Source organism: Pelodiscus sinensis, chromosome 4 (assembly GCF_049634645.1).
Source record: "Pelodiscus sinensis isolate JC-2024 chromosome 4, ASM4963464v1, whole genome shotgun sequence".
NCBI classification, from domain to species: domain Eukaryota; kingdom Metazoa; phylum Chordata; order Testudines; family Trionychidae; genus Pelodiscus; species Pelodiscus sinensis.
Genome location: NC_134714.1, coordinates 6,133,017 through 6,157,244, shown reverse-complemented (window position 1 = coordinate 6,157,244; position 24,228 = coordinate 6,133,017). Strand labels below are relative to the sequence as shown.

At 49.4% G+C, this 24,228-nt stretch overlaps 2 protein-coding genes across 4 annotated transcripts in view; both read left to right on the top strand.

Annotated features, from left to right (window-relative positions):
* MAP4K5 (mitogen-activated protein kinase kinase kinase kinase 5) overlaps positions 1 to 14,247 on the top strand; it is an 88,972-nt gene extending 74,725 nt beyond the window's left edge. The window contains exons 27-34 of the mRNA XM_075926168.1: positions 199 to 257; positions 4,251 to 4,354; positions 4,854 to 5,031; positions 6,221 to 6,289; positions 7,009 to 7,101; positions 10,264 to 10,334; positions 11,468 to 11,523; positions 12,925 to 14,247. Of these exons, the coding sequence (XP_075782283.1) occupies positions 199 to 257; positions 4,251 to 4,354; positions 4,854 to 5,031; positions 6,221 to 6,289; positions 7,009 to 7,101; positions 10,264 to 10,334; positions 11,468 to 11,523; positions 12,925 to 13,012 (718 nt within the window). The 3' untranslated portion in view covers positions 13,013 to 14,247. The remainder of the gene's footprint in view (positions 1 to 198; positions 258 to 4,250; positions 4,355 to 4,853; positions 5,032 to 6,220; positions 6,290 to 7,008; positions 7,102 to 10,263; positions 10,335 to 11,467; positions 11,524 to 12,924) is intronic.
* A 3,164-nt stretch (positions 14,248 to 17,411) lies between these two features.
* The window catches only part of CDKL1 (cyclin dependent kinase like 1), a 30,908-nt gene continuing 24,091 nt past the window's right edge, over positions 17,412 to 24,228 (top strand). The window contains exon 1 of one of the 3 annotated variants that reach the window (XM_075926163.1): positions 17,412 to 17,694. In XM_075926163.1, the coding sequence (XP_075782278.1) occupies positions 17,527 to 17,694 (168 nt within the window). In that variant the 5' untranslated portion in view covers positions 17,412 to 17,526. The remainder of the gene's footprint in view (positions 17,695 to 24,228) is intronic. The other 2 variants (XM_075926162.1, XM_075926165.1) reach the window with 2 other exon arrangements.

The following is a 24,228-nucleotide window of genomic DNA, read 5'->3' as shown; positions in this document are numbered from 1 at the left end:
AGAATATTGGGCAGGGGGCTGGACTTGATGGTCTTCTAAGGTCTCTTCTAGCTCTATGATTCTATTCTGAAAAATGAACTCCATTTCTAAACGGCTTTTTTCCTTTATGCTTCTGATATCTGTCTGTATGAATCAGTTCTATAAAAGGCTTTCGGGATTGGTCATTGGTGTGTGTTCTAACTTACTCTGTCGTTCCAGGAAGTTTTCCTTAACAACAAAGATTCCTGATACGAAAGGATGTCACAAATGCTGCATAGGTGAGTGAGCATTCCATCTACTGATTTTTGACTTGGCTTTTATTATGGGGACAGAGTGGTTCACACTCAGGTTTAGTTTTAATTATACCTAATCATAATAAAAATGTGGGCCCTGCATAGCTCAGGAAATTGGTAATGAATTGCACAACTTCACTTTCTTCTGGTAAGTACCTAACAGGTTGTTACAAGGAGGAAGGAGAAAAATTATTCTCCTTACCCTCCGAGGACAGGACAAGAAGCAAGGGGCTTAAATTTCAGCAAGGGAGGTTTAGGTTGGACATTAGAAAAAACTGCTTAATATTCGAGGTGGTTAAGCTCTGGAATAAATTGCCCAGGGAGATTGTGGAATCTCTATCACTGGATCCCATTCGGAATGGTCATCTGCTGATCTTTTTGCAGACAAATAGTCCTTTTGATCCCCCCAGGATACATCATCGTCCATCCAAGACCTCTTCCTGTGCTGTGTTCTTCTGCCATCCGCTTTCTCTTCCTGTGTTTAGAAACACAGACTATCTTAAAATATACCCTGCCAACCATGCTTTACCTTACCACAAGTGAAAGACCCACTGAAGTCAAGAGAAGTTTTGCTGGTAACTTCACTGGGGCCAATATTTCTCTGCAAATCACCAATGGTTAGCCCAGGTCGGCAACACTCCTGTCATTACCACCTGTAAGATGGGCAGAGGCCTATATTAAAAATACGGTGATGGATCTTTGTCACATTCAAGTGGATAAGTATCTCTATCCACAACCACTATTGCTGATTGGCAATATTTACTGAGGCTGAACAAGAAGTGTCTAAGTCCAGTCATGAAGGATAAAATATCTTCTGATCCTCTTCTGTGAGCATTAACAAAGGATCTTAAAATAGCTGCATGATAAATGATCAAGGCATTTTGAGCTCGTTACGGCAGAGGCCAGTTTGACTTTGGGAATTGTTTTTAAACTTGGCTCCAGGGTCAATTATTTTTTTAATGTGATGGCAAACTAGTAAAGACAATGGCAAAGGACCATTTATTAATTGTAGGCGTACGTGGTATAGTTCAGCTGATTAAAATGCACTTGGAGCTGGATTTGATAGGCAAGTTTGCAAACCCCCCCCCTTTTTTTTTTAATTTTGGAGTCAGTTTTTCCACCAGGAACTTGTGCACTGAAGTGTGTGTGTCATTGACAGTCAATGGAATGTAAACATTAAAAAGTTTGTTGTCTTAAAATAGTCCCTCCTTCACACCTCCACCCTGCTCAAGAAGTTCAAGCTACGACTCTGATTCTCCTGAGACTGATACTGCCTGCAAGGGGTTGATTTGTGACACTGTTGCAAAAAAAGCAAACATGATTCTGGGATGCATTAACCGGAGTGTTGTGAGCAAGACACGAGAAGTCATTCTTCCGCTCTACTGTGCTCTGAATAGGCCTCAGTTGGAGTATTGTATCCAGTTCTGGGCACCACATTTCAAGAAAGATGCAACAAAAATGATTAAAGGTCTAGAAAACATGAGCTGTGAGGGAAGACTGAAAGAATTGGGCTTGTTTAGTTTAGAAAAGAGAAGACTGAGAGGAGACATGAGAGCGGTTTTCAAGTATCTAAAAGGGTGTCATGAGGAGGGAGAAAAATTGTTCTCCTTGGCCTCTGAGGATAGGACAAGAAGCAATGGGCTTAAACTGCAGCAAGGGAGGTTTAGGTTGGACATTAGGAAAAAGTTCCTCGCTGTCAGGGTGGTTAAACACTGAAATAAGTTGCCCAAGGGGGTTGTGGAATCTCCATCTCTGGAGATATTTAAGAGCAAGTTGGATAGACACCTGGCAGGGATGATCTAGATCAGTGGTCCCCAGCGTGGTGCCCACAGATGCCATAGCGCCCGCCGGGCCCTTTCAGTGCACCTGCCAAGTGATCGGGGCCGGCCCCTGGGTGCACGGAGCATGGGCGGCCCCCCAGCTGGGTGTGCAGCACAGGGGTGGCCCCGGCCCCTGGTGGGCAGCAAATGGGCGGCCTCGCCCCATGGCGCACAGCATAGGGGCAGCGCCGGCCCCAGGCGTGTGGCACATGGGTGGCCCTGCCCCATGGCGCACGGCACAGGAGCGGCGCCAGCCCGAGGCGCACAGCACATGGGCGGTGGCGGCCCTGCCCCCGGGCGAGCAGTGCATGGTGTGGTGAGCCCAGGGCCGGAAAGCGTATGGGCGGCTCCTTGCCCTGGGCGTGTGGCGCAGGAGCGGAGCCGGCCTCAGGCACACGGCGTATGGGCGGCCCTGCTCCTAGGCGCACGGCGCAGGAGCGGTACCGACCTCGGGTGCATAGTGCATGGGTGGCCCCGCCCCCGTGCGCATGTGCAGCCCTGCCCACAGGCACCCGGCGCATGGGTGGCCCTGCCCCCAGGTGCCCGGCAACCGCAAAAGATTGGGGATCACTGATCTAGACAGTGCTTGGTCCTGCCATGAGGGCAGGGGACTGGACTTGACTTCTCAAGGTCCCTTCCAGTTTTATAGTTCAGCCCCTCCTCAGCACCCGCTGCACTTTCTGGGACAGCAATGTTTGAAAATGCAGTGAGGGTAGAAGTTGGCTCAAGCCAAACTCACCTGCATGTGGGCACCTGGACTAGGGCTCTGTGGCAAGCAGGGCTTGCAAGCAGCCTGATCCTGGTATCACGGTAACTGGCTGACTGAAGGTGACCTGTTGTGCCCATTGGATCCAAATGTGGCTGAGAGTTTGAGTGCCACTCTCCACAGCTCTCTGAGAATGAGAGATGCTCTCTCCCTGTGTCCTCTAAGGGCTCTGCTGGGAAAGTTTTTACCCTGAGAGCAAAGCTTCTGGTTTCAGAGCCAGTATGTGAAAGTGCTGTACCTTCCACGAGTACGCTGTGATTTTACTTGATAAGGCATTGTCCAGGGAAATAGCAGCCATTAGCAGGAAGAGAAGAGTCTAGTAAACACATTAATATTGGACAACTCCATTTATCCAGCCTCTGGCTCTCCACGTTAACCTAATCAGGACTCCTGAGCCAGAAGCAATTTCTCCTCGCCACTAGATGGCGATGCGACACTGTACGTTCCTAGTCTCTGCATTCTCTGGGTTTCCGATTATCCGATCTGGCACCGATCCCAACTAGATTGCATAAACAGGGCTCTACTCTAATACCGCGCTCATTAGTAGTCTTTTTCATGAGTTGCTTTCAGAGCATTTCAGTCTGTAATGTATTTGTCCTGAGAGCACCCTGTGCCGTCGGGAAGTCCTGTTATTCCATTGTATATATAGATGGGGAACTGAAACACAACAGACGAGGTACAGTCATCAGTCTCTTTTGCCTGAACAATGGGACCGTACGATCAAAGAATAGAAAGGAGCTGTGACTGTTGTTGATGTCAGTATGATGAAGGGGGTTGCTAAGCATCAGGAAAAGCATCTGTAATGGAGAGCCCTGTGGCGAGAATGACATTGACTAGGCATGCAAGGATCACGACGCTGACTGAAGTGGTGAGGGCTTTGTCATTGTGTATGTGCCGTGTACAACACAGTGGGCCCTGGTCATAAGTGGGGCTGCTAAGGTGCTGCAGTAACACAAACAAAGAATAATGTTGGAGCACTAATGCCTTCTGGACTAGGAAGAGGTGATTCGGTTAGGTTTTCAGGCTCTTTTGCAATTTGTTGTTCCCGTCTTCCTTCTGTTTCAGCAGGTCTCTTGCTTCTCTAGAAAGAAATATTTCTCTAGCACACATGTGCTGTTTGCTTCAGTAACATTCCATGAGTTACTCTACAGGTTATGTAGGAAAAGTAGATAATTTTGTGTCCTCTTCATTTGGACATTAGCACAATAAATGGAACAAACATTTTAATACAGCACCACGTCATAAATCTGAGGCCAAAAGGTTAGTTTTTTGCAATGTGAATCCTCTGGAAAAATGGCTGTAATTTTCAATTTTACTTGAAACGGGCTTGCTTGTTAAATCCAACCCTGTTCGTTTTCAATGTGTGGATTTGTTTTGTTGTTGTTTTTATAGTAAGAAATCCATACACAGGACATAAGTACCTTTGTGGGGCATTGCAGTCTGGAATTGTTTTACTTCAGTGGTATGAGCCAATGCAAAAATTCATGTTAATAAAGGTAAGCTTTACCCAGTTACAAGATTTAGCTTTGCTGTTGCAATGTTAATCATTCAACTGTTATTGCAAATAAACAAATCTCTCTGAAAGTGTGGGAACCATTCTAGATTTTATGTCGAAAAGTGCTCTCTTTCTACCCCTCTTTGTGGGTGCTAAGCATCTGAAAATTTCGCCTCCAAACTTTTACTAGCTGTAAGGCAGATCCAGTGCCGGAGGGAATCAATGAAAGTCTTTGCATTGATTCACAAGACATTGGCTCAAACCCAGTGCTAGCAGTCACAGCCCTCCATAAACTAAGAGCATGAATGATGTGAAATGTTCCATCCTTTTGGATGTTTACTCTCCTTGCTGTGAGTAGTGCTTTGAATTACAAAGGCAATTGGGAGGAGAATAACGCACGTTCCTATCTCTCAGTATTTGTGCACATCAGGTTTTAGACTGCCTGTCTACATATTCGGTAAAAGTAACCTCTAAACTTGAGTTATCTCCTTTTCTTTCAGCACTTTGATTTTCCTTTGCCAACCCCTCTGAATGTGTTTGAAATGCTCGTGATCCCAGAGCAGGAATACCCCATGGTCTGTGTGGCAATCAGTAAGGGGACAGAACCAAATCAAGTCGTTCAGTTTGAGACAATCAACTTGAACTCTGCTTCTTCGTGGTTTACAGAAATTGGAGCCGGTAAGGATTTGGGGGTTTGATGTGTGAACCTTGCATTCAAAGTAATGTGGAAACACTTTCTCTACCAGATTTCTTACTTCACCTTAGTTAATTGAGGCAGGCTTAGATAGCTAATATCCAGAGCCAAGCCAGCCTGGATTGCACCTTCCTCCCTGGGCTTGGTCTTCTGAGCAGGGCTGGTTTGTGGTAAGATCTAGAATCACTTCTTGAGAAAAGCTGGGAGAAACCCTTCTGGTGTTTAAAACTCCTTCGTTTCCTCTACTTAAGCGTCACATAAGAGGCTGGTCCTGCAGACCTTTCCGAGTCTCTTCTCTGTCCAGTTAATTAACATTTTAAAAGGCTTTATTTTAAAAAATACCATGTATTCAAGTGTATGTATTTGAAAACCAGAATATGACCTACTCACCCACGTCCCTCCATGGGGGTCAGTCTGGGACCATTTCCTCTTTTCCCCCATAGACAACCCTAATGCTGTGCATGCCTCTCTCTTTTCATCCCTTATGGACAATTTTTTGTAATCTGTTGCCCGCTTATCCCATGGAAAAAGTTTCTCCGTCTCTTCAGAAGCTGTTTGTTACCTAGAAGATATTTGTCTCCACTAGTCTGATTTGGAAACATGTTTCCACATTTTAAGGCTTCTTTTTAGCAGCGCAAGTAGGCAAGCTCGTGTATGAATTAGAACTATACAAATGGCTAAAGATTAACTTGTCGGTTACCCTGGGCTTCCTCGACGGTCCCTTCCAGACTTGAATTCTAGTGGAGAAAAAGGTTATGTCCAAGGGGGAAGAATCGTGTGCTGATCCCCACTACTCACTCTTGTACCTCATCATGAACACCCTCGGAGATGGATTTGTTCTGTTCTTGGCAGGCTGTCACAACCAAACGTACAGTGCGGTTCTGAGACAGGAGTCCCTTCCGAGCTATGATTTCTGTTTTAAAAGCCCTGTTTTTTGAGAGGCAGGACTCCCTTCCATGTCCTCTCCCCTCCCTCCATTGTCAGAAAACAGCTGAACAGTTGGTTTCTTTAATGCCATCACTAAAAGAAATAAATACTCTACAAGAATAGAAATCCCTAGCTGCAAAGGTTATGTGTAGGCTGGCAAATGTGCAAAGTAAAATATAAGGCTTGAGGAGAGTGGGCCTGTTTTTAAAGCTGTAACGTAAACCGTTTTTGTTTCCCTTTAACAAGGCAATCAGCAATTAGATGCCATTCACGTAACACAGCTGGAAAGAGACACCGTTCTAGTCTGCTTGGACAGTAAGTACTATCTCTGTGCTTGGAGTGGCGTGATAGAAACCTGTGCTTTGAGACAGGTGTTACTTTGTTTGATGTCAGCTCTTTGATTTTCTTTTGTACCGTAGCATTGTAATCCCAGGGGTTTAGTTCAGGTTAAGACACATGGCAAGTCTATTGTAGCCCTCTTAAAAAAACATACATCCTTTTTCTTTGTCTTTTCATTTCGGCATTTAAAATGAACGCGTTGTTATGATTGAGAACAGAAATACTCAAAAATGAGGACTTTTTAGAGCTTTGTTTCTTATCACATAATTTGTACAACACGCACGGCAATACAGGAATCTGTATGTACATAAGTGTGGGTAAAAAGTTTATGGTTTCCAAAGCAACCCAGTCCTGTTTTGTGGGGGAGGGGGGATGTTTGTTTTTTGGTTTTTTGGGGGGTTTTTTTGTATTTACATATGCAAACCTTTTGTTAGTTTTTTTTCTTTGAATATATCGTATTTCTTTTAGACTTTTAGTAAAGTCGTAAACATTCAAATTTACATTCAGTCTTATCTACTTGTACGTTAATACAAACATGCTAATTGAGTTGTTCTCTACAAACTATAAAAGCCAGACATGAGAGTAAAGTACTCTTAAGCCTGAAGGATGTTGTTATCATTTTATATTTAAAGCTGTCTACAGTCTTTATCAGCAACAGGTTTTAACACTTGATTTTATACATTTTCCCTCTTGAGAATTTGTGAAAATTGTGAATTTACACGGGAAGCTGAAGTCAAGCAAGAAGCTAGCATCTGAGCTCAGCTTTGATTTCTGCATTGAATCTGTAGGTAAGTAAAAATCTCCTGACTGGGTCTCAAGAACTGAGCCTTGAGCAGAAAGGATTTTATCTTAGATTGCATGGTTCTTTCTAGCCCAGGTTGGTTTATTGCCTGACACTAAAAATGCTTGCTACTTGGGAAAGTGCTTATTGTGGTAAATTGTGTCATAAGAATGGCCACACTGGGTCAGACCAAAGGTCCATCTAGCCCAGTAACCTGTCTGCCAACAGTGGCCAATGTCAGGTGCCCCAGAGGGAGTGAACAGAACAGGGAATCCTCAAGTGATCCCTCCCGTCGCCCATTCCCAGCCTTTGACAAACAGAGGTTAGGGACACCATGCCTACCCAGCCTGGCTACTAGTCATTGATGGACCTAATCTCCATGAATTTATTTAGTTCTTTTTTGAACCCTGTTAAAGTCCTGGCCTTCACAACATCCTCTGGCAAGGAGTTCCACAGGTTGACTCTGTGCTACATGAAGAAAAATTTCCTTTTGTTTGTTTTAAATTTGCTACCTATTAATTTCATTTGGTGACTCCCTAGTTCTTATGTTATAAAAACAAGTCCTTGACTGCATAGACTACTTAGGGGATATCCTGGGCCGTGTTTACAAGACAGCCTGGTTTTCAGAAATTCCGTTCTAGTGTCGTTCCGGTTGTTTTAAAATTAGATGTTTTAAAAGTCCAGTTTTTTAAGAGGCAGGAGTCAGTCCTGTGTCTTTCCCCCCGTCAGAATGAAGCTGGTTCATCTCATCTGGACAATTAGTTGATTAAAAATGAAGAAATTGCTCTAATCTGTTCCTCTTCATTTCTATAGCAATAAGAAGCATTTTTTATCTAAGGATTTGTGTTGTACTAGCAATTTTTAACAAAGCTGAGATTTTACTGGAGACCATGCAGATAGCAGTTTAGCTCACCCATGCCCTATTAATAATATATAGCTCTTACTTAGAATCATAGAACATTAGAACTGGAAGGGACCTTGAGAGGTCATCAGGCCCCATCCCCTGCCCTCACAGCAGGACCAAGCGCTGTCTAGATCATCCCTGACAGGTGTCTGTCCAACCTGCTCTTAAATATCTCCAGTGATGGAGATTCCACAACCTCCCTAGGCAATTTATTCCAGTGTTTAACCACCCGGACAGGTAGGGAGTTTTTTCTAATGTCCAACCTAAACATCCGTTGCTGTAATTTAAGCCCATTGCTTCTTGCTGTATCATAAGAGGCTAAGGAGAACCATTTCCACCCCCTCCGCATTGTAATACTTTCCTACCAGAGCCACAGTGAGGGTTGCTCCTGGGACCCAGGACTGGCCCGGGCTGTTAGCCAGCCCTCTAACAAATGTACTGGCAAAGCCACGGGGGTGGAGGGAATGTGTGTGGTTAGTAGCATTAACCGATAAGCGTCCACTTATCAGTTAATCGTTTAACCGACTACAGTATTGCATCCCTAGTCGAATTCTCGGTCAGAAAAGTTTCCCTCCTTCCGGGCAGTCAGTGCACACTGCCCTTTACACTCTATCACCGCTACTCTGCTTCAGCAGCTTTCCTTTGAAACTCGGCAGGATGGGACGATTCATGGAGGACTCTTGCGCTAATTGCCTAGCTCACTCTGCAGGTGGCTGTTCGGTGAATGGCTTAAGGGGCATAGTGCACTGCGGATGGCTCTGGGGAGCCTCAGGTTTAGAAAGTAGGGGTTGGGATAGGAATTAGTAGCTCTTCCTGGGTTATGACAGGAAGTAGGGAGCAGGAAGTGCACATGAATCTAAGGCAGGGGTGGGCAAGAATTTTTGGCAGGGGGGGGCGATCCAAGATTTTGGAAAGTGGTCAAGGGCTGTACTTTTCTGCAGAGGAGGTGCGGGGTCTAGGATGGAGGTCGGGTGCAGAAGGGCGCACGGGGTAAGGGACTGGGGTGCTGGAGATGGTGTGAGGTCTGAGAGGGTGTTTGGGTGAAGGAGGGGTTGTGACCTGGGCCAGGGGATTGGGGTGTAGGTCAGGGAGGGGGTCTGGGTGCAGGAGAGGATTCTGGCCTGGGGGAAGGGCACTAGGAGGGGGTGCAAAGGCTGGGAGGGAATCGTGATCTGGGAGAAGGGGAAAAGGGGGTGCAGACTACAGAGGGTGTGGGTGGTGACTTGGGGCAGGGGAATGAGGTCAGGGTCTGGGAGGGTGTTTGGGTGCGGGAGAGGATTCTGGCCTGGAGAAGGAGTGTAGGGGGGGACAGGTTCTGGGAGGGAGCTGTGACCTGGGGCAGGGGGATGCAGATGGTGACCTGGGGGAGGGAGTTGAGGGGCAGGGGTGCCAGAGGCAGGCTCTGGCTGGGAGGCACTTACCTACGTGTGTCCCAGCCAGCAGCCCTGCAGCACCCCAAAGCCAGGCTGGGCTCCTGCCTGCTGCAGCCCCAGATCACTTGAAACTTCAGGTTGCTCCCTCCAGGTGGCTCTTCGCTCCAGAGAGGGAAGAGGCTTGTGCTGCCCCATCCCCAGGCCCATCTCTCAGCTCCTATTGGCTGGTTGTTTTCAGCCAATAGGAGCTGAGAGATTGGCTGAGGTCAATTCCTATTGACTGGTTGTTTCCAGCCAATAGGAGCTGAGGATTGGGCTGGGGGGGGGGGAATCACATGAAGCCTCCCCCTCGCTCTGGAGCAAAGAGCTGCAGGGACTGCGCTTTAAACCGCAGCAGCTGTGTGCCTGAGGGTCCCGGCAGGGTGGGCCGGGGCCAGATCACATGTGCTTGGCCAGCTGGATCCGGCCCCGGGCCGTATTTTGCCCAGCCCTGATCAAAGGGGTGTCTACAAGGCAGTTGGAGGTGAGATTGCGCTTGGGTAGACGTGCTCACACCAGCGTAATCCAGCTGGCAGGACTCACAGTAGCAGTGAAAACAGCAGCACGGACCCTGGCACGGGCTAGGAACGCGAATTGGAAAGTGGATGAGCCTGGCCTGTCCACTATTCACCACAGGACCTTGCCCCCTTCCCCTCCTCCTCCCCCTGAGCCAAGCCAGCAGCTGGTGGACCCCAGCTGTGGGGAGCCGTGCGCACCCTCCACCTGCCTGGGGCGTAGGAGGGGCAGAGAGCAGCCCCCAGCCCACGTCACTGCCGCCCCCAGCGCTGTGCTGATCAGAGACAACCAAAGGCATTTCAACCTACTGGTCTGATTTTGTATTTCCTCTCCGCAGTTTGCCTTCAAGACAGCGTGCTGGCCTTCTGGAAACACGGCATGCAGGGCAAAAGCTTTAAGTCAGACGAAGTACGTACTCCCCTGCTTTCTCCAGATTTAATTTAATTTTACTCCTTTTCCCCTCTCACCTGGTTGCTGACGCTGATTGGGTCCCTGCTACCCTAGCAACAAAGTCTGTGCATAGTCAGTGGCACTGTTTTGGGTGGTGAGATGCATTTTCTGACATCGCTCGGGGGGAAATTGCAGGCAGGCTTTTCCCCAGGCTGTGCATGCGGGCATCTCCTCGAAGCACCGCACCGAGCTGAGACACACAAGGCCTCAGACGAGGGTGCCCGGGGACTGAAGAGGCCTGGGCCCAACCCTGGCGGTTAGATTCCCAGGCCAGAAGGGACCATTGTGATCAGCTAGTTTGGCCACCTGCATAACACAGGCCCAAGAGAATTCCTAGAGCAGAGCTTCCAGTGTTGATGTTAGCATTGTCAGCGAGAGAGGCCCCATCGTGGCCCTCGGTAAGTTGTTCCGACGGTTAAGTACCGTCCCAGATACGGGTACACCCTTATTTCCCGTCTGAATTAGTCTAGCTGCAACTTCCAGCCATTGCATTGTCTTACCTGTCTCTGCTCGATCGAAGAGCCCATTATCAAATATTGGTTCCCCGGGTGGGTCCTTCCCAACTGCGATCAAGCCGTTACTTAACGCCCTTTTTAAGCGAAATGTTTTGAGTTCTGTGAGTTGCCACCATAAGGCATATGATGCGAGGAGGTGTCTTGCTTTTGGATCCACCTAACTGTCTTAAAGTTCAGAAAATCCTTTATACATTTCTGCCTTTCACCCTTTGCACAAATCCAGGCTGCTGATTTGAAGTGCTGTATCCGACAATTTAATTGCAATGAAAATCCATCTTTTAAAAAAAAATCAAATTGACAGCATCCCTTTAATGCTGCACAGTGGTGGGTGAAATGCAATCCCTCTGCAGAGATTTACTCCAAAGTCCATCATCTAGCCTTCCCGTTTGCTAATCCGGGCTATTACAAGCTATTTAAAATTAATCTTGCAAGGTCTAATCACTGAGCTTTTGCACTAACTGGTACTTAAAACCCTCATTTGATGGACCTGGCTGTCTGTTTTCTCTTCTAAATCAGATTAATGCATTTTACTTTACCACTACGAAGGAGTTTGCCACTAATCCATTTCTTTCGCAGGTTACCCAAGAGATTTCGGATGAAACCAGGGTTTTCCACTTGTTGGGCTCAGACAGGTAAGTTATATTGATGGAACGTCCATCTTGGATTCATTTAAATAAATCAGCTGGAAATGAGCTGCAGTTCAGCTCCAATCCAGAACAGGCCCTTGTGTGAGGGGAGAAAGATGGGGCACAATATGCTTATTGCTCAACACTGCCACCATTGGTCGATATTAAGGACTGATTGTGATTGGAACCAAAGTGAGTCTGACCCCACCCTCCAATCCAAGTGTAGGACGTGCTGCTTTGACGTTGCTTTTACTGAGATGAACGCACAAATCCACACGCAATATACCTGTAGAGAGAGCAGGAGAGAGAACCAACGGCGTGTCACAGATGATGGTCATGTTGCTGCATGCCCATCAGGGCACAATTCTGTTCCCGAATCTCTTGGGGCACGTCTGCACAGCAGGGCTAACGCCGAAATAAGCTACGCCACTTGAGCGATGTCAGTTGCATAGCTGAAGTCAAAATAGCTTATTTTGGCGTTTGGAGCTGTCTACACAGCAGGAAGTCCGAGTTAGAGCACTCTTCCTCCGCCTTCCCTTACTCCTCATAAAATGAGGGTTACAGGAGTCGGAATAAGAAGTCCTCCGGCTCAACATTATTTCGACATTGTCACAATACCTGCTTGTGTGTAGACGTGGACGATGTTATTTCAGAATAACGTGAGTTATACCAAAATGACTCTGCTGTGTAGACGTACCCTTAGACAACCAACTTGAAAATGTTCTTTCCTTCTGTGGGACTTGAGGTCAGCAATAAGACAGCAACAAACCTAAGTAACTAGTTTTGTTTAACACACCCACCTGGGTTTTCATCTCGATCCCTGAAACCTCCAGTTGAGTCTCTTCAGCAGACGCGCACAGGGAACAGGTACAGTCTGAGTTGAGCCACCCGCTCAAGGGAGATGCTTTTTGAATCCACATTTGTCCTATTAGCCGTATAGTCTTTGTGCCATGTGGCCAGATAGTTCTTACGAGTTCTAGGCCCGCTGACAGCGCATGCCGCTCGCAGAGGTGGTATTTGTATGCTGACAGGAGAGCTTGTCTCCCCCACACACTGTGCCCCTGCAACACTGTGTATATAGACACAGCCTTCCTTTCCAAGACCCGAAGTAAGCTGGAGACCCGTGTCTTTCCGAGACACTGGAGACCCGTGTAAGCTCCAGTGCAGAAGTTGGCCAAGTATCAGATATTACTTCACTCACCTTGTCTCGAATATCCTGGGACCAAGATGGCTACAACAACACTACGTACATAGGTTAAAGAGACATTTGAGGAATATCAGCAAACCTCTGTCACTTTATAAGCCCATGAACAATGCGAGCTAATGCTCTTTGATGTTTGTATTGTAAACCCTGGGATCTCGGTTTTCCAGCTAACCCTTTTGGTGTGTGTTTGTGTTTACTTGCAGGGTTGTAGTGTTAGAAAGTAGGCCGACAGAAAACCCAACTGCACACAGCAATCTCTACATCTTGGCTGGACATGAAAATAGTTACTAAGCAACAGTAACCCAACGCAAATAACAAGAGAGCGAATCCATCACATAAGGAAAAAAAAACCATTAAGGAAACTCAAATACAAGCTGGACTGTAACTTGCTTTTTCTCTTCTTGGTATCTTAATTCTCTGGTCTGTAGGGTAGAAATCAATACTGTACTTTTTGCAGCTGGAAACGGCTAGTTCTGTCTCTTGCCACTGTGTGGCTGGTTATATCAAGTTTGCTTAATAAAAGCTATGAGATAAATAGTCCTTTATTTGTTAATCCTAGGAAAATGCAGCCTTTTAAAAAACGAATGCAATAAAGGTGCCATAAAAGGTTAGGTATCTACTTCCTTTGGGGTGTCCTTGTATCCTGTCGATATAAATATAGTACTGGCCGGTCCCCCTTTATACTGAGTCTTATTCCTAATAAATATGATTTGCATAGAAAGTGAAAGGCTCAACAGTGCTTTTCATTTTTAAATCTGCCATTCTGGATGGCTTTGTAAAATAGACTATTTAATCTTTATTTATTAATCTGCTGCTAGAGTGGTGTAATGTATCTAACTTTTAGCAAAAGAAGGTTGCAGAGCAGCTTACAGGTTTTTTACAATTGTATAAAGATTTGATTATTCTTTGTCCTTGTAGAGATGTAGTGCATTGTTGAAGGGGATTATATTCTAATGTTGTTCCTGTATAATTGCAGTTTTGTACAACAAAGTATTTTGTATTCATTTTGACTCCAGAGTTGCCATAAAAGGGAGTTTCTTATTTACTGAAATAATAGATGTAGAGTGTATACAGCACGTAATATTGACACCTGAAACATTATTAGCAGGTGGGCGTGTGGGCGTGCGTGTGACATTGACCGGCAGTGTATATGTAAGATATACATGCTTTATTTTCATAAATTAGGGATAACCTGTGTGGCGTTAATTGGAAGCATAAGTGGATTTATCCTTAATGAATGAAAATAATGTATCCAACTGCCCACAACCTGTATTTTATTTATACTATTCCAGAGGGGAGTCTGTAGGGCAACTATACTTATAAGCTTTTTGTATGTATAGTTGCTCGCGTTGTTACTTGTCAAATTGTCGTTTCTTGATGGGTATTTCCCAGCTGTGTAGTATAAAGATCTATGATAAGCGGTGTTCTATAATAAAGCTTTGGGTCACGTCTTCTTTTCCCCCTTCTCCCTTTTTAGTTTGTCATCCACATTTTCACCTTATTCCTCCATTAAAGAGTCACAATGATTCCTGTTGTCTGTGCTCATTAATTAACAGTCTGATGGTACCATGGACAGTTAAACACTTCCACACATGACTGCTGGTCATATCCTGCCTAAGGGGTGTGTCTACCCAGAATAACATGCTAGCTGTGAGGTAAGCAAAAATGATGCAGAGGCTGTTACTTAGAGTTAAGCATTCAGTCTGTGACCTTCTAAATTAATAGGTTAGAACCTTCGCCGTTCATTTCACTAACAGAACGGAGTAAGTGTAACAATGCCACAAAGCTAAGCCGTGGTGACGAATTCTAAGGCAAGCATGAGGGGTTTTGATGTCCTCTGAACCACTGAGAGAACGAAGAGCCTCGTTGTCTGTTTGGAAATCAAACGACTTGATTCATCATTATTGTTTTGCTGAAATTGACGTAGTTGACGCCTGTGACAAATTAGGTGGGTTGTGTTGTTGGGTGCACCTGGAGTTCATGTTGTCCTGCTCTGTTGGAGGGAAGACCAAACTGCATACGTGTAAACGCTTTGTCCATGTAAAAATTGTCATTCAAACCTAATTTTGTAGCATTGATTTGACGGGTAAATCAAGTCGCTACTTTTAGTTCAGAAATTGTATTGATGTTTATAAAGACCTTCCACGTAATTACCGAACAGTACACTGAAAGGTTAATGTTGAAACAATGTGGCTAATTGTATCAGAAATATTATAAGATTAATAGACAAGTCTGTATTTGTGAAGAGTTGGGAAGGAGTTTATCTCACATGATAAAAGTCCATTGCTGTGTTTTCAAAAGCAGTGTTTTGGATACCAGGAGCTGGCTGATTTTTTTTCCTAAAAGGTGTCAGGAAAATCTCAGGAGACTGGCGCTAGGCCATGGACTAGTCACTGAGAACCACTGGGCTACAGTAGCCTTATCTAGGTCCGGAATAGGAGGTGGTTCTGTCATCCAGTAACTAAATGTACGAAATGTCTGTGGCTATTGAGATTTTTAACAGAATCCCAAATGGCAAAGCAAACTAGATGCAAAAATTTTGTTTCTGCAGATATTTTTTCCAGCTGTATATGTGTTTGACAGGGGATTCATGTGTTAAGTTCCTTTTGGGCTGACTTTTCAATTGAAAGGTCTTAACAGATGGTGTCCGAATGTCCTTGTACGTGCTTGCTGAGGTATAATAAGTCAAAAACTTTTAGCAATATTTTCTGCACTAGAAATGACTTTTGCTGTATGCAAAAGGGGTTTACTACTAAGGCTGGGTCTATACCTGAAAATTAGATCCGCTAAGCTACAGCTCTCAGGGCTCTGCCAAATTTCATACCCTGAGTGTAGTAAAGTGGATCCTAACCCCTGATGTCAGCGTGGCTGGGTTGTCAGAATTCTGTAGTGGTACAACTGCAGTGGCTTTAAAGTAATCACAGTTATTCTAACTGTAGTAGAAGTAGGACATAGTTGTTAGCATGGCATGCTTTAAAACAGCAGGAAAAAAGGTATAGCTGTAGAAGAGCCGTGCAGCACACATCATTTTGCCATAAATCATGTCTTCCCATGTGACTTGTAGTTGCTACAGTCTAGTCTGTCTAATATTGACTGTACCTTGTATGTTTTCTAACATTTCAATCAGGATAAAATACCCCAGGGTGCAATTAGCAGCAATGACTAAGGTTGGCCAACACCCTCGGTACCTTTTGAAAAGTGCCCAAATACTAATTATTTTGTGAACAAGTTTTGCTGATTCAGCTTAAAAGACTGAGGCGCGCCTAGAGGTCTTTGAAATGCAAACAGTGTTTGAAAGGTTGCCTGCAGATGAGGAAACCCAAAGGGGATAATAAAGTGGATCAATTGCATTGTGAACTGAAAGACACAACTGCCATGGCCTTGATATCTAAGTCAGCGGGTGAGGAAAGGTGCAACCCATCAAAGAGGCGGCCAGGCAGAGATGAGAGCCCTGTGCAAGTTCAAAAGCTCGTCTGTCCCCGTATTACCTTACTCCCTGCATCTCTAATATCCTTGGTCCAATATGGCTACAACCACACTCCCTTTATGTTTCAATTCTCTTTGGCATGCCCCCTGCCCATGCTGGTAGCCCGGAGCCCAGCTGTGTGTTGATTTGGAACAATCAATTGATCACCAGCTTTATGGAAGGGGGAGTAGGGACTCGCTTTCTTGGCTGGAGGTGAGGGCCCCGGGAAGCCTCTTCCCCAAACACTGGCCAACGGGGCATGAGAACAGGAACGCCCTGAGCTTTTCCTCTTCTGCGTTCATGCCTCTCGAATACATTGAGACACTTGTCTGGCTAATATGCTGCTCCCACCTCTCAGCGCTGGGTCTGCTGGAGTCTCTAATGCAGGGGTGGGCTGTACGTTTTTGCAGGGGGGGGGTACTTAATGAATTTCTGGTGTGTGGTCATGGGCTGGCTCCACCCCAGAAGGGGCGGGGTTGGGGAACTAGCCTCCCCCAGTGTTGGCTGGCCCCAGGCTTTGGATTCAAAGCACAGCAAGGGGCTCCGAGCACCTACTCCTGCCACTACTGCTTTGCCTGGCAGTCACCCAAGTCGTGGCTCTAGCCCCGGTTGGGCAAACTCTGCGACTGGGAGGATCCTGCTGCCTGAGGCACCGCCTGGAAATTCGGGGGCATGGGCAGGGGCAGGGGCAGGGGCGGCAGGGTATAAATAGAAAGCGGCCAGCCGCGGTCTGTGGGCTGATCCAGCCCCTGGGCCACATCTTGCCCAGTCCTGAGTCCTGTTCTAATAGTGTCTGGAGCCAGCCTCCTGGCTCCCCTCCCCCGCCTCCAGCGGTCTGTCTACACGGCTCTTTTTAGAGCATGGGGGGGGGGGAGGCTGCTCCCAAATGCTGTGGAAACAGCTGGGGTGGGATGAGCCGCTGCAGGTCCAGTGGGGCAGTGGGTGGAGACTGAGCTGGGGGCTATGGCCCCAGGGCTGGGAACTGCTCTCTGCCCGCCCCAGGGGCGTTTCCGAGCCAGCGAAAAGGGGTGAGAGTTTTAAAAAGGGAGCGGGCGAGAGCCGGCCGGGGACCGGCGGAACGCCCCGCCGCAGGATGCTCCTGGCGCCAAGGGGCTAGCCGCGTTTCACAAAAAGGGCCAGGCTGGGTGTCGATCCGTTGGGCGGGGCTGGGGGGCGTGGAAAGCGGCGGGGAGGACCCAGCGGGGCCGGCTTCGGGGCGGGGGCTGCTGGGGGCGATCGGGCGCAGGTTGCGCGCCCCGCTCAGCGGGCAGTGCGCGGCCGGGGACACCGCGCTGGGGCCCGGCGGGGCGGGCTGGTCCCCCCCCCCCCCCCCCGGGCCATGGAGCGCTACGAGAAGCTGGGCCGGGTGGGCGAGGGCTCCTACGGGGTGGTGTTCAAGTGCCGCAGCCGCGACTCCGGCCAGATCGTGGCCATCAAGAAGTTCCTGGAGTCGGAGGACGACCCGGCGATCAGGAAAATCGCCCTGCGGGAGATCCGGATGCTGAAGGTAACGGGCCCCCCGCCTGGCCCCGGCGCTAGAGGCAGAGCCCGGGGGGGGGCTGGGGGGGCGCTGCCCGCTGCGCCCGGGCGCTGAAAATCGAGCGCGCGTTTCCCTTGCTGCGCGCAGCAGGGCAGGGGCCCGAGCCGCTTCTCCCCGCTTCCAGACGGGCCTTGGGCACTGACCAGCACCGGCCCTTGCGCCCCCCGGCTGCGGGGCCCTGGGGGGCAGCCCCCGGAGCAGTCCCCGTTGTCTGGTATTGGGGGGGGGGTTATAACTGCTCCGTGTAAACATCCCAAGCGAGCTGGGCTGGGTTGGGGGAGAAAAGAGCAGGAGCCTTTTTCCCTTGTACAGTCCTTCTCTAACAAGTACCGGGCCCCTGTGGCTCTAGCTCGGAGTTGGGGAACCTCAGACTCCAGGGGCCCCCGGCTCGCCTGGGTCCGGCCCCTGAGGCTCAGCATCGGGAAGCTGCGCTGAGAGCTCAGCCACCCCCCCACAGGGCTGGAGCACACGAAATCTACCAGGCTGCCCCCCGCCCCCAGGCACTGGTGTGTGGGGGGAGGGTCTTTCTCCTTCTCCCTCGGGAACCACGTCGGTGAAGGTTTGGGGGGGTTTTTGCTTCTCACTTGTGTGCAGCCTCCAATGGGTCAGCGGCCCCGCCCCGAAACAGGCTCCCCACCCCCGCTTTCAATGAGGGTTACGTTGCTCTTGAATACAAAATGGCTTTCGTGTTCCAAAAATTCATTTTTGCCAAGCAGCCTTGAAAGGGGGTGAATCAGCGGAGCCCCCCGCTCCCCCGACAGAGAGCTGAGCTCTGTACGCGGAGTGTGGGGGGTCGATTTCTGGGAGGACCTTTGGGCTAGCATTGGCCGTGCAATCGAGGCAGCGGGAGTGGGTTCCCGCGCTCCTGGTTCTCTACGAGCCGTTGTGGGCTGGAGGGAAACGCGCAGTCTGGCTGATGCTAGGAAAGGTCGGAGAGCTAAGACCTGGGCGCCTGAGAAACTTGAGCCTGACGGGGGGTGGGAAGAAGGGGTCGTCTCAGTCCAACGCGACTCACCCTCCGTGTGAACTGAACTGGTCCGAACGACTGGCGTGGCCCAAAGCCGCTTCGGTTCCTTCTGCTACTGGAACGTGTCTCTGGGCTGCCCTGGCCGTGTAAGACCATCCAACGGCCTGCCTAGGAGGCCACGTTGGGCTGCGCTTACTCGTGTGGAGCAAGAGCCTCTGCGGCCAGTGCGCCCGTTGGAGAGGAAGCCAGCCTTTTGGCCGCGAGCGCGTGTACACATGATGGAGTTGCACAGACTGGCCAGCAGCAGCCCCAGGAAAACCCTTCCTTTCCCCCTCCGGGGTGTCTCCTGGAGTAGCAGCGATCTCCGGAGGTGCCCGCTGGGTGGACGGGGGGTGCAGAAAAGCCCCCTCGGCCGCATCAGTTGTGGAAGTACTGCTGTCTCGAGCCTTGGTCCTGCCGACCTGCCCGTGTACGTCACGTTCCGCTTCCCCTCGGGTTTGAAATCGCTCCTCTGCATAAGGGCTAGCACTGCCCAGGCCCTTAGTTTGGAGATGCCTAGCAACTCCTGTTCCCTCCTTAACGAGGGAGCGAGACGAGGCCTTGTAGCGTCTGCTCCTCAGGTCTTTGGGGGAGAAACGTGATGCCCCGTTTGATCCTGCTCTAGGGAACCCCTTCGGGCATGTTACAGTCGTGTATGTCAGTTAATCAGGTTTATTTACCGCTGCATGTTTCCCAGTACAATACAATAGTACTTTCAAGCAGGGCGTGGATCCATCGGAAGCAATACACTTAAATGTGATGCATATTGAAAAATACCAGCCTAGGCAAACTCTCAGACAAGAAAACATCTTAGGACATCTAAGGCTGAAAATAGGCATTCAGGATCGCTGACTTTAGATAAGCGGAAAGTCAAGAATTTGGGAACTTTTCATCCAAAAAGCCTGCCTTGAAAACAATGAATTATTCAAGGAAGCGTCTTTTTAAAAATTAACATTATTTAAAGACCAGTGGGTTAGGAGTTTCTTTCCCCGTATTAACAGTTTCCCCAGTCTCTGGTTTCCTCCTGGCATTTTTCCCAGGCTCCACTTTCTGTGTGGCATTTATGGAGTAGTAGGAGACCATTATCTGCTATCAGTGTTCTTTTCCATTATCTTAATTTGCTTGTTGGCAACCCAGTAATGTTCCTCTCGTTGTACGTATAAGATTGCAGTGTGTCACCATCGTTCGGAAAATGTCCCCAAAGCTTGGCTCATTACAAACCATGTTGCATTTGGGTATTTTATTACGTGTTTTTATATTCATCTGTGGGGTCTTGATGCAACAATCTTCATCACAGTCGGTGGTGGTAGACTCATTTGTTTCAGCTGGAGTAGGATTGGATCCCTGTTGAGAGTCGGGGTAGTGACTCCAGAATCGTTTGAGGAAAAAAGCTCCATTGGGGCAAGATCTGGATTGATGGGGATTATGGGTTTGTTGCCCTGCTAGGAGCAAACCGGGCACTGCAGTTCTCTCTGTTTAGATGCATAATTCTTCCGAACAAACTGCATGGAGATGAGAATACTAAGATTTAGAAGCAAGAAGCGACTTGTCGGAAGCATGGATGATAAATGTGCCTTCCCCACGCCCATAACAGTCAAGAACCCAACGACCTGCCAGTCAGCACCGAAAGATCTGTGTTTGGAGTGATGTTGATTTAACAAGTGGAGACCTGCTCTGCCCTCTTTTAGACATTTTCTTTGTAAATAGTAACAGATTGTTTGTTTGTTCGGATATTTCTTGGCTTGGGCAGCAAATTATTTATCTAAGGTCACAGGTTTCATCAGTGAAGAAAGTAGCACCCCGATAAAGAGCTGTTCTGCAGAGTAAATATTGCGTGGATAAAGGCTTGTACGATTCATGGGTGGTGGTAGTGAGGACCAGAAGGACTGCGGGAGTACGCAGAGAATGTCAAGGTGCGCCATTGTGTGCAATGGCTTTGAAATATACGAGAGGGACGACTGTGAAAACAGGTCAGTCTTTGTACCATGAGTAGCGGCGACAATAGAAACCCAACACTTTGTTTCGAGCAGGATGAATTTTAAATGCCGTCAGCTGATACAGGGCAGCGCAAAGGGGCTCAAGTCAGCGCGCTCTCAAAGGCACGTGTTACCCAACCGTAGGAGGCGGGCGTGACTTTAATCCAATCCAGCTCGGGAGGGCGGGGGCCTTTGGAGGAGCGCACGGCAGCTAGTGAAACAGGTTGCAAACAAACACGTCCGTAGTTATTGGTGATGGCAAGCATGCGGCCCACTGAGATGAAAGGGGGCCACTCGGCATTGGCAGCAATTAGGGATGTTAACAGGTTACCTGGTAAGCATCACCCTTAACGGCTGGGAAGGGAGGGTGTCCCTGCCTCTGTGTGTCAGAGGCTGGGAATGAGCAACAGGATAAGATCACGTGAGGATTCCCTGTTTGGCTCCCTCCCTCTGGGGCACCTGGTGCCGGCCACTGTCGGCAGACGGGACGCTGGGCTTGATGGACGTTTGGTCTGACCAGTACGGCCGTTCTGACGTCCTGATGCACCAGGCAGCAATCCAGGAGCATTGACATGACTTCCGAGAGAGCAATAACTGATGCTCCCAGGTACCCCCCGCCAGCATCGCAAGGGGAGCGAGAGGAAAAACTTCAGTGCAACTGTTGCTCAGATGCAGAAGGAAAAATCGAACATCTTCCCCAACCGATCAGTAGAGGACTGTGTAGCTATAACCCAACGCTGTTATCCTGGCCACGGGGTGACCGCGGACAGTACGACGGTGCCGCAGGGTGACCGTGGACAGTACGACGGTGCCGCAGGGTGACCACGGACAGTACTGTGGTGCTGCAGGGTGACCGCGGACAGTACGAAGGTGCCGCAGGGTGACCGTGGACAGTACGACGGTGCCGCAGGGTGACCACGGACAGTACTGTGGTGCCGCAGGGTACTCCCAGGAGCGGCCCGTGAGCCTAGGCGAACTAGGCAGTTGCCTAAAGCGCCTCTAGCCCAGGCGCCCGATGATGACATCATGGCCATTGACGGCCATGTGGGGGAGGTGCCAAATGCGCCACCCACCTGGGGCACCAGCTGCCGCAGCCGGCCTCAAGCCACTCCTGGGTTCTCCAGACAGTACTAAGGTGCCGCCGGGTGACCACGGACAGTACTAAGGTGCCGCCGGGTGACCACGGACAGTACTAAGCAGCCTCAGCGGGGTGGCCACGTTTGTCTGTAACTTTATAAGCCACATGTTGTCCGGTGGCACCGTAGAGACTAACAAATACGCAGGCTCATGCGCTATTGTGGGCAAAACCCACTTCCTCAGAGGAGTACTCCTGATCCCCTATACTGGTTAGTCTCTAAGCCTAAGGTGCCATAGGGCTGCTCGTCGTGCTCTGCCAGTTGGGATTAGGCGGGGAGAAGTCCCCACTGCTGCTGCCTGACCCCGCCCAGGGATGGCTCTGAGAATCTGAGTGCAGCTTTCTATAGCTAGACCCCCATCGACTGCAACTCACAAGGGCTTTGGGAGAGGCTGTGGCAGATTGACGGAGCCTTTGGGTGCTCTGTTGTGGCGAGGGACTGCCCGACCCGTTAAGCACTGACCGCTCTTTGCCCAGAGCCGTATTGTTCCGCAGGAAATGAACGGTCTCCGTGGCAGCCTGCTAAAATGCCACTCGCAAGCTGGACTTTAGAATCCCAGGGCTGGAAGAGACCTCAGGAGTCATCGAGTCCAGTCCCCTGCCCAAGGCAGGATCAACCCAACTCAATCAACCCAGCCAGGGCTTTGTCAAGCCAAGACTTAAACACCTCTAGGGATGGAGATTCCACCACCTCCGTAGGGAACCCATCCCAGCGCTTCCCACCCGCCTAGGGAAATAGTTTTTCCTAATATCCAACCTGGACCTCCCCCACTGTAACTTGAGCCCATTGCTCCTTGTTCTGCCATCTGTCACCACTGAGAACAGCCTCTCTCCATCCTCTTTGGAACCTCCCTTCAGGGAGTTGAAGGCTGCTCTCAAATCCCCCCTCACTCTTCTCTTCTGCAGACTAAACAGACCCAACTCCCTCAGCCTCTCCTCATAGGTCATGCGCTCCAGCCCCCTAATCGTTTTGGTTGCCCTCTGCTGGACCCTCTCCAATGCGTCCACATCCTTTCTATAGCGGGGGGGCCCAGCAGCTTGAGGTGAGCTGCCGGCAGCTGGCGCCCCAGGCAGAATGCACCTCCACAGCCCTCAATGGCGTGACGTCGTCATTGGGTGCCCCGTTGAATGCGGCGCCCTAGGCAACTGCCGAGGTTGCCTGCTTCCACAGGCTGCCCCTGGGACCCAGAACTGGACACAATACTCCGGGTGCGGCCTCACCCGAGCCGAGTTTCCCCCCACGTCCCTCGGCCTCCCCTGTGGAGCCTGCAGAGCTGAGGAGAGTCATGGAAGCTCTGCAGCGCTGGCTTTTGATATTAAAAACGGCCTCAGTTTGGTTTCACACGCCAGCCCAAACGCGCGCCGTGACTGCTCTGCCCGAGGACGGTGCATGGACAGGCCCAGAGGGCGCCGCCATGTCTGTCGGCATCGGCAAAAGCCACGCGGAGCCCAGTGGCAGCTTAAAGACAAATTGGTTTATTTGGGCATCTGTGAAACCCACCTCGTCAGCAGGCGGCTAAGCACTTGGGAGAGCGTCAAGCTCGCTTTCCAAATAGCCATGAGCCCGGCTTGCTTGTTCTCTCCTGGGCGTGTCGCCTCGCCACGGCTGTCCCGCGTTTCCGTGTCGTGAGCCACCGCCATCTGCATCGTGGTGGCCCTTGAAGGGAGCCGTCTGGCTGTGAGTGAGGCTGTGTCAAGGCCTGCAGAACCGCTAGCTGTGGGGTAAAAGGCGCCTTTCGCTGCCCTCTGCTGTCTCTTGTCTCGCCTGCGGGACACACTGACCGTATTGATTCTCACAAGCTGTGGTTCACCTCCGCTCGCCTCCTTCGGCCGGCCAGGCAGGGGCTGTTTCCGGTTCTCATGGTTTCAGTCAGCCGGGTTTCCGTCACTTGCCAGGGGCACAGACATGCCGGCCAGGGGGCGTCACGTGCGCCTCTGTTTTGATAAAAGGCGTGTATATATATATATATATATATTCGCAGGGCTCGCCAGCCACAGATCGCCCGAACCCGGCTCTTCCAGGTTGCAATCTACACGCCACGGGCGAGTAGATTGTTTGTCGAGCCCTGTATATTCGCATGCAAATTGGGGGCACTTAAAACTGGAAGGTCTCAGCGACATCTGTCCCCTATGGATTTGGGTGGGCCCTGGCTCATGCGTTACTGTAGGTCAGTGTTTCTCATCCAGTGGTACGACTACTCTTAGGGGTACTGGAGACCTCTGGGGGGGTACGTCAACCCAAGTGAAATTTGGAGAAAACTGAATTTGCGTGTTAAGTTTTCCAGCACTTTATTATTTTTGTAGTTTTTCCACCCAAAAATTTCATCGCCCACCCGGCTGCGATTAAGTTGTTTAAACAGATGTGTTGCGATGGTAGAAAAGAA